Raw genomic sequence first — 15,068 nt, forward strand, 5'->3', positions numbered from 1 at the left:
GTGTAGTTTTAAGAACATGTGGAATTGTGAGGGTACTATTTTATTTTACATAAAAATAGGTGACTATACAGATGAATTTACATTTATAACCTTTGTGAAAGAAATAAATCTTAGATAGAAAACAACCTTAAAGAGGTAGGAAGAGATTAAGGTTTCCAGAATTTTTCATTCTTGATTCATTTCTGTGTACAAACTCTCAGTTCTAATGATAACTGTTCTAGTTACTACTTAAAAAAAAAATGTAAATACTACAAAAGTAGTACTAACAGCATCTTAGTATTACATATTATTAGTGGGGTAAGCATGGGACGCCTAGGATGTATCCCCACCCCTAGGGTACAGACATCTTTCCTGCTCAAATTTGGCGGCGAGAGGAATAAGAACCTGGGAGAAAAACAGTGGGGACTGGGCGACGGTGGAGTGTCTGTAGAGCTAAATTTAGGCCTATAAAGTTTTGGTTGTGCAGACACAAAACTAATTTTTTAAAATCTTATGTTCATGTTGGGAGTAGAAGTGATAAATTTTTTGGAAATATTCTTTACCTCTGGAGAATGCACGTTCATATTTACAAACCACCTTTTAAAAATTATCTCATTCAAAAGGGAGCAATAATTCATATACAGCCCCAGGAAATAACATACTGTCATTGTGTCATTTTCTTCCCTTTTTGCACCTTGTAACTTAATTGCTAATCTGTAAAGACTTTTTCTTCCTGTGTATCCGACTCACCCTCTTCCCCAGCACACCAACCATTAAAGCTGTCAGTCACTAGGTCCACTGCTAAAGACACTCCATTACGAAGTTGAGTCCTTAATCACACAGGCTTTCGGATCAATATAAACTTAAATAATACTGTGCTGTAAGAGGAATTCTAGTTCCTAAAGGGAGGAGCTCCCTTGGCTATGTCTTTTCATTAGCACAAGTCAAAAAAACAAGTAGTGATTATAGTTTGGATTCAAATCCAACCTGTCACTACTTGATCTGGGCCATAAAACCTTAATCTTCTCATCTATTAAATGGGTGGGGGTGGATGGAGATAGTCTTACCCAACAGGGCTTTCTGAGTGTAATATTCCGTGTACGCTGCTTAGCATAAAAACTGACATTAGAAAGCATTTTAGATTACTGAAGATGAGGCTTTGGGTGAAAGTGAAGATTCTGGTCATCTTGACCTACCCAAAAAGGACTAGTGCTGAATTAGGCCTCCTCATAAAACAGACCCAAGAAAACAAACATGGAAAGATAGGTTAGCCATTGCCTTGTTTAACCAAGAGGCCTCCCTTTCCTTCTGTTGCAAGTAAACTATGGGCTGTCAGAAAAGGATTTTTAAATGGTGGGGAGGTGGAAATCAAACGGGTTTTGTGACACATCAAAGTTATGAAATTTAAATTTTTGTGGGAACACAGCCATGCTTGCTGACATCCCGTCTGTGTTTGCTTTGACTCCGTACAAGGAGAGTTGAGTACTACAGCTGTAACCGAGACTGAACGGCTAGCAGAGTCGAACGTGGCTGGTCCTTCACAGAAAAGGCTTGCTGACACTTGCTCTTGCGTGTTAGCTCATTACTTGGTCCCAAGACCACTCAAAGTTATTGTCGTTCAACTGAAACAAGTTCTGCCTCAACATGGATCTTTTCCTCAGTAGTAGGAAACTGGAACAATCACTTAACAATCACTGAGGGCCCAAATGACTGTACACATGGTCATTATTCCCGCTTAGTCGACCTGTTGATTTATTTGCTGGTCCTTTCTCACTGGATTGTAAGCTCCTTCAAGGCAGAGAGACTTTACCTGACTCCGTGATGAGCCTGGTACATTGTAAGTACTCTAGAAATTGAATAAGCAAAGTAAAATGTTTTGAGGTAACTATCTCAAAATATTCTTAAAAAACAATAATTACTAATCTCTGGGATGAACAAGGCACACCAAATCATCATATTCGCTTCAATCTGTTCCCTTTAATATGTCCTTACACAATCCCCCCTTCCCTATGGAACCTGATACATACACAGTTTAAAAGCCATTCATGACCTACTTTTTATAAATAACATGATGCAGACGTTTAAAGTGCCATCTCCATTTGCTCTTTGAGCCCTAATGCCTCATTTTGGGGGACACGTGAGCTAAAGGTCAAGGATGATGATCATACTTATTATCTGGTATTAAAAGAAACTCATTCTAGTCAGCTTCAAACATCCTTCTTCTTGCCTTCCTACAACATTCAATTCCCAAACACAGCTGTTCAAGGACCACTAATAAAAATGCAGGAAGCTTTTAACAGTAAGGGAACACTTCATATAAATTAGGTAAATTAAAGATGGCAAAGGACTGAATTCCTTGACAAATCTTGATATCATTGTCTTGAAATCTAAAAACTACCATACTAAACATGGGACAGCTTTCAAGGTTTAGAAAGGACAGATTGTTCCTGACTTCTAAAAATGTTCTATTTTCCTCCATAGGAAAATGCTAGTTTTTTTCTATCAATATTAAATAATCAAATTACTTACATAAAATTAATCTGTTCTTTAGTGAGCAGATGAATGAATGCTCCATTTAAATGGTCTTTACAGATCCCTGAGGTTGCTATCTTGTCACTATTTAAATGATGGATATTCAATTGAATTTTTATGCATAAATAGTTCAATCTAGAAATGAAGTAGCAGGATGAGACAGAGTCAACAAACAGTGCAATAAAAATGCAAATTTTTAAAACCATTACAATGTATTTAAAAGTAACAAACTGTTACACACACTTCCTAGGTTTAAAAGTATTCTCTCAAGGTTTTTTGTTTCTGTTTTTGTTTTGTTTTGTTAAGGAAACCAGTCTTTGAAGTTTTTTTGTTGACTGTAGTTATTTCTCACGTTTCTTCTTCTTTCTCTCTGGTTCATCAATGTCCATGTTCGGAGTATCAGCAGAAATGCTTACTCCAGGTATCTACAGTAATGCAAATGGAAAAATAAGGTGAGTAAAAGCATAAAATAAGCAATAAATCTCATTCTTATCTTCCCCTTCCCTACTGACACTTCCAAGTTTAAAAAGTTGTCAAGGGATGCCTGTGTTCCCTCTCTCGCTGGCTGTCTCTCTCCATCAAATAAATAAAAATCTTAAAAAAAAAAAAAACAGTTGTCAGGGGAGAGTAGGGGAAAGGAGGTTATTAGTAAAGGTCTTCCACACAAAGTATACATATTTCACACACAAATAGTGGTTCAAAAATGTAAAAGACAGACAAAGTCTAGATGGATGGGAGGCATGTCATTTGGAAAATGTGGTTTAACTAGAACATGTGCAGTTTACCCCAGCTGAGCCACTGTGACGGCATCGGGGCCTCAGGTGTGCTGGGGCAAAACAAGGTTAAGAACTAATATCTTAGGGTGAAACATACTTTATTGGTGAAACATACTTTATCTTAATCTTTCAAAGTGCAGACTTCAAGACTCATAAAAGTGAAAAGGGACCAGGCAAGAGATCTCAGACAGCTCTCTGCCTTTGGTACTGAGGACCTTTTCCAAAGAATCCCAAATGTCTGGGATCCCACAGCCTAGGGAAATTAGTGAGAAAACTGAATTTGCTAGACAAATATCTGGCTCCCACACTACTTAGAAGACTTCTCTGTTCTTGAACAGAAATGATTTATGATTATATCCTTCTCTTTCACACAATATGTACCTTTCACAGCATCACGACATGGACAGTGAAGTTTGGTCTTACCTCTGGTTCTACCAGGGACATTCGGATTTTCTGATGCTGAAGGTTAGATGAGTCGAGCATGATTTTCACTTTAACTTTGTCAAATATATGGAACACTGTATCCTCTATCTTAAGGGAAGGTATCTGAACAAAACACATTTTGCGATTTTAAACTGCTATCTTATCTTGAGGTTTGTTCTAGTTCTTTATCATTCACATTAATTTAAAAGTTTAAATTTAAAGAATTATTTCCATATTTAATAAGCATCTAGGTGTGCAATATAACAAAAACCATTTCCCTAGTTGCTTCACATATATATGACCTAGTTATGTGTATACTTCCCCCTTTCAGTAAGATGGTCCCAATATATACGTTTATTAATCTCAGGATTCTCACCCCATTAATTAGCAAATTGTTGGTCTACTAGAGAAAAAGGTACTGTGGGCAAAGTCTGCTATTTCGTATTCTATTAAAGTCAGGGAAGTGGAGAGTGTGTCAGACAACAAACACTGTAAAACGGTTTAACACCTTCCTCTGTCTGAGCTATAAGCAGCCATTTATTCCTTCAATGCATCTCTCCAACTGCTCAAAGCATAATTCAAGTTTTCCTTAGAGGGGGAAACTACATGGTGTAAAACAAATCAAGGACAATATCTGTATGTGGGAAGATATTCTGAAGTGAGAAATTATGAATAAAATAAGCTTATCAGTCTGTGCAATTAAGTTCTGTAGGACACAAAAAATAATTTTATCCTTTCTAGGTACCATCAAAGAAAAAGTACCCCCTCCAGAAACCCCAAAATAAAAACACTGGAAATACTGTACCTCATCATCATAAATAAGCCTTGGCTTTGGTTTGTCCTTTTCTTCAAAAAAGACTGTACCTTCTAAACCATACTTCGGAATTAACACCACAATAGCATTCTTTCTTACAAATAGAATATAGGCTTCTTCACTTACTATTCCTTTGCTTTTGAAAAACAACTGTAAAATAACATATAGCCTTATTAAGGAATGTCTTAAAATATTTTTGAAATGAACAAAAAGTATTTTGAAATTAAATTGAAAGTGAACAAAACTTCGTCTCCCCTAACATTACTGACAGAAGACAAATACCTGGGTATGAAAAGCCACTGATGCACGCTGGGCATACTGAGCCATTTTGTGCCGGAAATTGAGATTTTTACATAAATCTGCAAGCTTGTGTTTGTCTGTCAACTCTGGGTAAGTACAGTCAGCCCCAATAGCCACAGCCAGCAACCGATGGACGATGATGTCTGCATATCTGGACACATGAAGGAGAAATAAGAATCATGCTAGGTTAAGCATTAAAATATCTTTTTACAATTCAAATTGAACTATTTTTGATCTCCTATAATTTTATAAAGAAAAAATACCTTCTGATGGGTGAAGTGAAATGTGTGTATATCGGCGATGCTAAGCCATAGTGATGAAAATCATTATCCATTCCAGAGCAGAAGTACACAGCCTGCATCATACAGCGAGTGGCTAAGATCCTTAGGAGAGTGTTGAGATAGGGGAAAGTTGGAGAATCCGCCCGGTCCAAAGAGTCAGCCAAGGACTTGGCTGTGTCAGTTTTAATTTCCAAATTCTGAAAGTAAAGAAGAGGGAACATTTTAAAATCAGTACCATCATGTCTTCAAAATACAACAAACCAAACTGAACAAATGTGGTGTTTTTGATCAGATAATAAGTGTCTACATCTTTCGTCCTTAGCCTATGAGAACTAAAAATAGCTTATAAAAGGTACTGAAGTATCAACATTCTGAAGAAGTTGTAAAGGGGAAAGATGGTGGTAGCTGTAGCATGGCTCTCAAAGTCCAATTTGTGCTTGCCTATTCTTTGTTGGGGTAGGGAAAAAAATCAAAGCAGATCTGGATTCTTTCCGGCATGTGTGGATTTCCTCTGCAGATATTTCTTTTCCTTCCATTCAAGGTAGAAGTAAAGGCCAGAGGCTAAATAAAACTGTACTGGTCACTACAGTTCAATATGCTGATACATCAAACTAACTGCTGTGTTCTACTTTGGGAGATGAGGCAGCCATACTTAGATCCTCCTTCCTCTACCCAGGTCTTAGGAAGAAATAAGATAGTAGGAGAAAATTCCCCCATTTACACTGTAAGCCTTAGAGCAAAGGAGAAGGTGATTCTGTAAGCCTCAGAGCAGAGGAGAAGTTGATTCTAGGGGTAGTAGGCCCACCATAAAAATCTGAAAAATGAGAAACCAACATCATTCTTTTAGAATACTGAGACCCAACACTACTTCCAGCTCTCTTCTGGACAGGAGAAATGGGAATTGAACAAGTGATCCAAAGAAAACCAATGCGCACCACAGTCTCCACAAGGGTAAGGGTAATTATACCTACGTGAGGGGGAGGACATGGTACCCTTCCTATTTTTCCTTTTCCCCAATGTATGCAATAAATGGACTTCTTTCTTAGGGATGTGATATAAAGAGGGCTTAACTGAGTTGAAGATAAGAGGAAAAACAATTATTTCTAAGTCTCTGAAGTTAGGCACTGAGGCAGTTCAGAGGAGGCATGAAATAATACAGGTATAAAGAACACGTATACAGTCAAAAAGACATGGAAGAGCTTCGTATGTTCAAGATACTGCAAATAACTTGGTATGGAACTTCTGGCTGTAGCATAGGGTCCTCTTTAAAGACATTAAAGGATTTTTTTCAGCAAATGGTTTCAATGTGGGAAGAGATGACTGTATCCAAGTTAGATGACTTTTTTCTTAATCACAAGTACTACTAGTATATTTTTGCATCAAAAAGCAACAAAACTTTCATGCGATGCAAATATAGATTATTTAAGTACAATGGACAGATCACAACTCAAATACAGATGATTTTGCAAACTATGTGACCTTACCTTGGATTTAGCTGCCTTAACAAGAATTTCATAATTTGATGGAGGCGGCGCTGGGTGTTTTCGAAGTAAGGCATGTTCTGAGAATTCTTCATGAATTTTTTTTGCAACAGAGATATTGGCCAGTAACATAAATTCTTCCACCATGGAATTTGTTTCCCTGCCAATGGAGAAATCATTAAACAAGGAAAAAGAATCTGAGACTTTTACGTGTCACATTTATTCCCAGGCTACCTTTTCCACCAACGAGACAACAGAAGTATTTCCTATGTAAACATTCGTATGTGTGTGTGTACATGCATATTTTTCGTAACTTAAGACTCTCTCATTTCTCAGCTGCTAGGCTGACAATCTCTTACTACGCATCTACTGCATGAGTAAGTCTCATGCGAGAGACTTTTAAATTGCATTTAAATAAAAGAAGCTTTACTAATTCTAATAAATATATAAAATCTAAACCATAAGCATTTTCACCTTCCTTTACTAAGTCTAAAGAGATTTTTATTTAACTATAAATCCATAAAAATAAAGTTTACTAATAAGAATTAAAAGCTATTTAGGTCATACAAATTTGGGCTTAAAAAATTAAAATTTTCACCAATAAATCATCAAAATGAAGAAATCATATTTGCAATAGCTATTCTGGGTATTTCTTATTGGCCTGGCATTGCGCTATGTTGTGAAATGTTCATCTATCTGTATCCCTATAGACAGAGACATATGTTAGTCTTGCAGATGAGAAAACTAAGGATGTGTAACATTATTCTCTTGCTCAAAGTCGGAGTTAGTAGTAACAAGACCCAAGCCCACATAACTGACTTCAAAACTCGTAACCAATTTGATACTGTTCTTCATTCTCTATAGTCTATGTCTATTTAAAACTTAGGTTAGTAAATGATTTATATTTGTGTACATTGTGCTTTCTTTTTTCCAAGTCACTCAACAGGCATCATATTAATCTTTCATTCATGTTTCCATTTTTAACATCTTATAAACTTGACTAGATTCCTAAAGTATATTAATTTTTTAAATATTGGGAAGACTTCCAAGCATACGTTTAAGACTAGAGACAATCTCTTAGAAATGTGTTGTCTTCTTGGTAAGAAGGGGTGATGTTCTACTTCGGCAAAGTTAGACTCGACGTTTTCCTCAAAAAACTTCTTCCTATCAGGCTCACCATTCACATTAACATTAGTTTTATTTGTACAAAAGTTCTCCTAAAAGTATTTTTTTAATTTTAGCTCTAATATTATAAAGGACACACTGGTCCTAACTAGGAAACTTGAGTATATTCTCATTTTTAATCCTTGGTCATCCACTAGAAAAGTGTAAATGCACATTCATTTCTGAATTACCTTATAAAAGGCATGGAAAAGAGGCCTGATGTAACCAAAAATAGTCTTGCTTCCTAAATCTCAACCCAATCAATACAATGGTAACAACAATAACATCTGAGCACTCCTCACAACACCCAGTGAGGTAGGTTCCATTATCAGCCCTATTTTACCACCAAACAAACTGACACGTAAAAAGGTCAAATCACTTGTCTGGAGTTACTGGAAACGGAATCCAAACCTAGGCAGTATGGCTTTAAAGCACAAGGTCTTCTATGTATTTGTACACTATGCTTTTCTACGTTAAATACTTGAGAAATTAACCAGGCAATCTCTTATTTACCACAAACTATTAGTAGGCAAGTTCTAATACACCACATATTAAGACCAATTCGAATTGAAAATTCTTCTAATACATATCTCAGATTTTTTTATGAGAAAAACTAAAAAGCAAAAGCATTTACTTCTCTCTATATATCCTAAATCAAAAAGATCTACAGAAACCATAACCCTACTAGAAATAGGTATTTGGGGTACAAATATGTTTTGTTTATTCATATATACACTAGATATTACATTTAAAATAAAAATCCTGTCTACTGCCCAGCAAAAATGGACATACCTAAGTTCCTTGGTCTGCAGATCGATAGGATCGTGAGTTTCACTGTCCATGTGGAATCGAACTTCCGGAGAAGAAAGAGTCAAAGCCCTAAATAAAAATTAAAGATGTAAATTTAGTAAAGTGAGCCAATAACAGATATAATTCTGGAAGTGATGCTTTTAAAATAGAAAATGATCATAGCAAGTGAGTAATAGTTTTTCTTCTGAAGCCTTTAAGACCATCTGCTAAGGTTTATGTTCTTTTCTCATTGACAGCTTTCACATCTTACAGATCTAAAATGCATTTAAAAAGAGAGGACAACAGGGGCGCCTGGGTGGCTCAGCCGGTTAAGCATCTGCCTTCGGCTCAGGTCAAGATCTCAGAGTCCTGGGATCAAGCCCTGGGTCAGGCTCCCTGTTCAGTGGGGAGTGTGCTGCTGCTTCTCCTTCTGCCTCTCCCTCTGCTCGTGCTCTAATAAATAAATAAAATCTTCAAAAAAAAAAAAAAAGGGGGAGAGAGGATAACAGTAACACAACAAAATATGAGTCCTTGGGCTTCTGAGAATTTGAGTATGTTCTGTACCAAAACTGAGCTTTTACTGAGTTACATGGGTTTGTAATCACTTTTTTATAAAAGTAAAGAAGGTATCTGGCAGTATTTTATGTATCACAGAAAACAATGTATTGGGGTGAGGGATGATGGAGAGAGGAGCAAAAAGGAAGCTGCCACACATAGATAAGTACCATCAGAAGATCCACAGTTCAAAAGTACGTCCATATTCGCTGAGCCAACATAGAGACTGACAAACTACTACGCTGACATGTACGCACAGACGGGTATTGATATGGCGTGCTACATGTCCGATAACATACTAGACTAAGTGCTTTACAGGAATGGTTCGCCCATGAGTTCCCAAGTTCTCCTGTGAAAAGTAAATTCCAACCAGAGTCTTATGTTTCTTCACACCTTGATGCTATTTTGATAGATTATCTTCAAACCAACTTAAAGAATTTTAATGAAGTGGGGTATCCCCAAACAATCATGGAGAAGGGGGGGAAGCGGAGAAAAAAAAGATGAGGTGGTACAAGCTAATTCTTCACTTTTCCCCTCAATGCTTCAGCTTTATTAGAAGAACTACCAAAGGAAGACTAGACAGAGAATCTTGACAAATATTCCTTTCTTGCCATGCAGTCTTTACAACAAGATCTTAACACTAGATTTAGTCTGTTTATCAATACATCTGACCTAAAAAGCAAGGTATATTAATCACGTTTTGATCATTTTTTTATCCTAAAACACTTAAAATGTTATGTCTATCCATGACATAACATTTACCCTTTAAGAAAGACATAAAATAAATATAAAACAGAACATATCCTTTAAGAAGGTAAAAAAATACCAATTTTTTTACTGTTTTCTCAATTCTTGCCTAAGACTGAGAAGACTCAATGATCTGTTTTTACCAGTAGATGATTGTCTAGTTACAAAATTAAAAGTACATACAATTTTTGAAGTTAAAGATTATCTTTCCTATACTAATCAGAAGCTAGTTACTAATGCAAATTTCTCCTACTTTAAAACTACCAAAATGAATATGTTTCAAACTGCGTTTTATTCATTTTGCTTTTAAAACAAACTTTCTAAAAATTATCTTCACACAAACTTTCTTCTGATGTCTTGCATATGGCTGATGAACAAACACTTGCTGAAAAATGTGTTGTTTTGTGTCCTCTAGTTTCTTTGGGATTAACACGTTCAAATTATCCTTACACAGATGCAAATTTTATATTTAGGATCACATTGAATATTAACCAGAAAATTGACCTGTGAGTAGAAATAAAGATGGCTCAGCGTAACTACCTGGAAGAATGCTGTCCGATGGAACTTTCTGCAGCAATGGCAATGTTCTCTATCTACACTGTCTGATATGGTAGTCACTAGCCATAAGTGGCTACTGAGCATTTCAAATGTGGCTAGTGTGACTCAGGAAGTGAATTCTTAATTTTAATTTTAATGAATTTTAAATAGGTACATCTTAGGAAACAGCACAGATCTAGAGTTTGTACTCCCCACCAAAAGCACTTTTAGTAACCACTTATGACCCTATCCTGGATGGGCATGGGAACCCAAGACAAACATCTGAAAGGTTCATGTACTTGCTTCACTCTGACAGTTGCTAATGTCTTTTAAATCAAATTTCTTTTAACTACTTTACTTCAACAAGTTTGGGGACCTGGATACTTCTTCTTATCTTATACTATTGCAGTTAGGCAAATCCCATGATGTCATAGCTGAAAGACACATATCTGCTACTAGCTTTCAGATCTTCAGGAAGACTTCTTCTATATAACTGAATCATTTAAAAAATGAAGGTGTTGGATTAAACAATCTCTAAAATCGCTTCAAACTCTCAAGTGCAATAAATTGTTCATCTACATTTATTTAAATATCTGGAAACCAATGTTCAATATGGAAACTCATTTCTAACTGAAATTAGAAACAATCCATAGAAAAAGTCTTAAGGAGCTCTTGCCTCCCTCGAAATTTTCTCTAAGATCTTTAACTCCTTAGCATATTACAAAGACGGAGCTGGAAGAAAAAGAATGTCTCTACCTGACTTTCTATTCAGCTCATTAAATAATGTCATTGTCCACGATAAAACACTTTCAAGAGTTCACAGGTTCTCTTACTACCATGATATATAAGTTAAGACACTTCTCAATAAATATTTTTGAAATATACCCTTTTTCGATTCTTCTTTTTTTCAAAATTTTAGCTAGTTTATTTAGTCCACGGAGACTAGTGGTAATATCATCATTCATGGCTGCAGAATCAATTCTCATCTGAGCTTCAGCATATGTAAGGGAAGCCTAAAAGGAAAACCATATGTTAATATAATTCTTACAAAAACTGGTTTATAGGGCACCTGGGTGGCTCAGTCAGTTAAGTGGTCCACTCTTGATTTCGGGTCAGGTCATTATCTCAGGGTTGTGAGTTCAAGCCCTGCATGGGGTTCCATGCTAGGCATGGAGCCTGCCTAAGATTCTCTATTTCCCTCTCTCTTTGTCCCTCCCTGCCCCCACTCTTGCTCTATCTAAAAAAAACTTTTTAAATTTTTTTAAAATGTAAAAAAAAAACCACCAGGTTACTGTATTTTCGTGTTTGCACTACATATAATCTATGATTTCAGAAAACCTAAAATCAATAATAAAAGAGATTCTTAGCTATAATATTTATATTGCAGACCTATGGTTTTTGGTTCATTAATTTGTATCTGATGCATTACACAACATAAGCAAACTTAAGTTAAAACAAAACAAAATGGGGGCGCCTGGATGGCCCAGTCTGTTGCACATCTAACTCTTGGTTTGTGCTCAGATCATGATCTCAGGGCCATGGGATCCGGCTCTGTACTCAGCAGGGCGTCTGCTTGGGATTCTCTCTCTCCGCCTCCCTCTCCTTCTCTCCCTCCACTCATGCTCCCCATCTAAAAATAATCGAATCTTTTAAAACAAAACAAATGGCAGTATATGTTGGTAAATAAATTGCTTAAACTTTACTTTCATAGTTAACAAATACTTGGGTAACACTAAAATAAAGTAAAAAGGAAAGCTATATTATTCTCTGACAATGACTGTAAGTGAAAACCTCTCCAGATGATCACTACTTCCTTACTCAATGACAAATAAATAAGAACACTGTAACAGTCCAGACATCATGTTTTACAGAAAAACCTATGAAATATCCCAAATTAAGTATCTAAAAATGAGACCAATCACAGTAAAAAAGATCTCAAGTGATTTCCAATTATAATCCAAATATACAAATAGTGCTTCTGTTCCTACTTCACACCTCACGGAAAATGACCATTTTTTAGCTTATTAAAAAAAAAAAAAATAGGAGTGCCTAGGTGGTAAAGCTGGTTAAGTGTCAGGTTTCTGCTCAGGTCATGATCTCTGGGTTTGATCCCACGTATGGCTCTGTGCTCAGCACTGAGTCTGCTTGAGACTCCCTCTTCCTCTCCCTCTCCCCTCCCCCTTGCACACTCTAAAATAAATAAATAAATCTAAAACAAAAACAAAAACAAAAAAACAACGCAGTAGCTAAAAAAGTAGCTTTGCAAGTAAAAATCAGGAATAGCGTTAAGAGGGTTAGATGATACAGGAGGTCAGGTCAGATTCTTAGGAGAGCCAAGTTATCTACTAGGGACTAAGAGTTCCCCTTCAAAAACGTTTTCTGTTGCATGTTCACTGAATTTTTTTTCATATAACTTTGTTACACTAACCAAGTCTGGGAGAAAAATAAACTCACCCTTATTAAAAATACAAATCGAGGAAGGCTTAAATCGTTCGTACACCACTATATATCACTATCTGTAAGTCCAACACTGCTTTCTTTTCCAACCACTAGCTCATCCAGAACTGCTGAAAGCAACTAGATGATGGCAAACCTCAGAGAAAGACCAAGGGCAAAGTGAGGACATAAGGGAATCCGAGGAGAGTTCCAAAAAAGAGAAGGATGGGAACGGCAGCCTGGCTCCATTCTGTCTGACCTAAGACCTCAGGCTAGTTCTGCTGAAATCCAAGAATAATTTATGACATCCTTTCTCTGAAAATTGTATCGCAAGATGGTATACATGCCAACTTTGAAAATACTGACCAGTTACACAGTGTAACAATTTCAAATAGTAGTGTTCCTGAATTAGGGCAAAAAGCCATCTATCTAGTCTTCTCAAGTATCCAGACTTTGTGAGCTTCTGAATACAAGGCAACCGCATCAAAAATTAAACAGATAACTGGAAAAAACTAGATCTTGCTATAACATTGGGGGAAAATTGAATTTAGTAAACCTTTTGCAAAACCATCTAGTAACATGGTTAAAAGTTCCAAAGATTTTAAACATTTAATATTAACCATGAAACTAACCTTTGAATTAATGGCACTTTTGGTAAACCTCACTTTTAAGATTTCGGCATTGTGATTCATTTCCCAAATACAAGAAAATGCCAACCTATGGGGGGAAGTAGACAGTGTTTGTTAATGCGAATCTGTTAAAATAATAAATACTATGTTCTTATGAGAAAACATACATAAATACCTGTCAACGTTACATCTTAAGGAACACAAATTAGAGCTAAGCAACTCTGGGACCATGTCAATCCTCTGGAAGAGAAAAAAATAGAATGGCAGATTACTTAATTATATCCATAAAGTTATTTGACATTTCATTCTCGATAGCATTACTTTAACAAGGGGGAAAAGGTCTTTGTGAATAGAGCTGAGAAAGTAAGAAATAAGTCTATTTCTAGAAAAGTATTTCCACACAACTGTTACAAACAGAACACAACGAGAGGAAGCCGGACTTCATGTCAGTGGATCTAAGCCTAAGTCCTCCCCACGGCCACCGAGCTGTCCTCCAAGTCTGCAATCTCTGCTCAAGCCTTAACAGCTCTGTGACTGTATCTTTCTCCCATGCCTAACACAAACTGCATGCTGTTTTAGACATACCAAAAAAGAGCCACAAAATTTTTACAGAAAAAAGCTACATGGAAGAACTTTGACAATGAATTCATAATAGACTAAATTTAACTTTCCCTTCTATTGTCACAACTTTCCTCTGTAAGTTTATGGAAGTTTACTTTAAAAAGAAGAAATGGTAAATTATGACAAAATAGACTCAGACTAAACTTTTGAAGCAACAGAAAATCCACTAGTTACCCAGAGCAAGTAAGTTAAATGCTACATAACGATTTATATCAACCAAATCTACTTGTTATTTGGGTCACTCAATAACCAAACACGTTGCATTATTTTCACTGGTTTATGGCCACCTTCTTCTATGTATGTCTTTTAGCTCATTCATGTACTATTCCAGACTGTTCAAGAATTCAAAAGTGCCCATGGTTTTTACAAACTAACATAACAGTTATTCCTCATATTTCACTAAATACTGAGGCTGGAAACACCTTTCTCAGGAAACACCTCGAAGGAAAGGAAAAATAAAGGGGGGGAATCAGAGGGGGAGACAAACCATAGAGACTATGGACTTCGGGAAACAAACTGAGGGTTTCGGGGAGGGGGGGGAGGATGGGATAGGCCGGTGATGGGTATTAAGGAGGGCACATATTGCATGGAGCACTGGGTGTTATATGCAAATAATGAATCATGAAACACAAAATCAAAAACTAATGATGTACTGTACCATTTATGGTGAATAACATAACATAAAAAAAAAACATAAAGCATAAATAAATAAATAAATAAAACAGATGATGAAAAAGTTACAAGCATGTTTCAAAATTCCATTTTAAATTTAACACATTTACCTTTTCACAAAGATACACAGTTGTTCCCCGTCTGGCTGACTCTTGATCCAAAGCATTTCCTGGCCTAATAAAATGGCTAACATCTGCAATATGAACACCAACCTGAAAAAGATAAAAATAAAAGGATGTCAACATGCTTAACTGGGTAAATGTACTATGGAGTTCTAATGAGAAGACACTGAGCAAAATTGTAAAAGGACGGCCATATTTACCATTTCGATT

General features: G+C 36.2%; 1 protein-coding gene across 3 annotated transcripts in view; it reads right to left on the reverse strand.

Moving 5' to 3' along the window:
- Nucleotides 1–664: 664 nt before the first annotated feature.
- The window catches only part of DIS3 (DIS3 homolog, exosome endoribonuclease and 3'-5' exoribonuclease), a 28,596-nt gene continuing 14,192 nt past the window's right edge, over nt 665–15,068 (reverse strand). For all 3 annotated transcript variants that reach the window (XM_008686673.2, XM_040623468.1, XM_040623465.1), the window contains exons 11-21: nt 14,847–14,948; nt 13,619–13,683; nt 13,447–13,531; nt 11,264–11,391; nt 8,543–8,629; nt 6,590–6,746; nt 5,088–5,302; nt 4,807–4,975; nt 4,516–4,674; nt 3,711–3,833; nt 665–2,936 (exon numbers count right to left, since the gene is read on the reverse strand). In XM_008686673.2, coding sequence (XP_008684895.2) covers nt 2,853–2,936; nt 3,711–3,833; nt 4,516–4,674; nt 4,807–4,975; nt 5,088–5,302; nt 6,590–6,746; nt 8,543–8,629; nt 11,264–11,391; nt 13,447–13,531; nt 13,619–13,683; nt 14,847–14,948 — 1,374 coding nt within the window. In that variant the 3' untranslated portion in view covers nt 665–2,852. The remainder of the gene's footprint in view (nt 2,937–3,710; nt 3,834–4,515; nt 4,675–4,806; nt 4,976–5,087; nt 5,303–6,589; nt 6,747–8,542; nt 8,630–11,263; nt 11,392–13,446; nt 13,532–13,618; nt 13,684–14,846; nt 14,949–15,068) is intronic.

The sequence above is a fragment of the Ursus maritimus genome, unplaced genomic scaffold (genome assembly GCF_017311325.1).
Source record: "Ursus maritimus isolate PB19 unplaced genomic scaffold, ASM1731132v1 scaffold_10, whole genome shotgun sequence".
In the NCBI taxonomy this organism is placed as follows: Eukaryota; Metazoa; Chordata; class Mammalia; order Carnivora; family Ursidae; genus Ursus; species Ursus maritimus.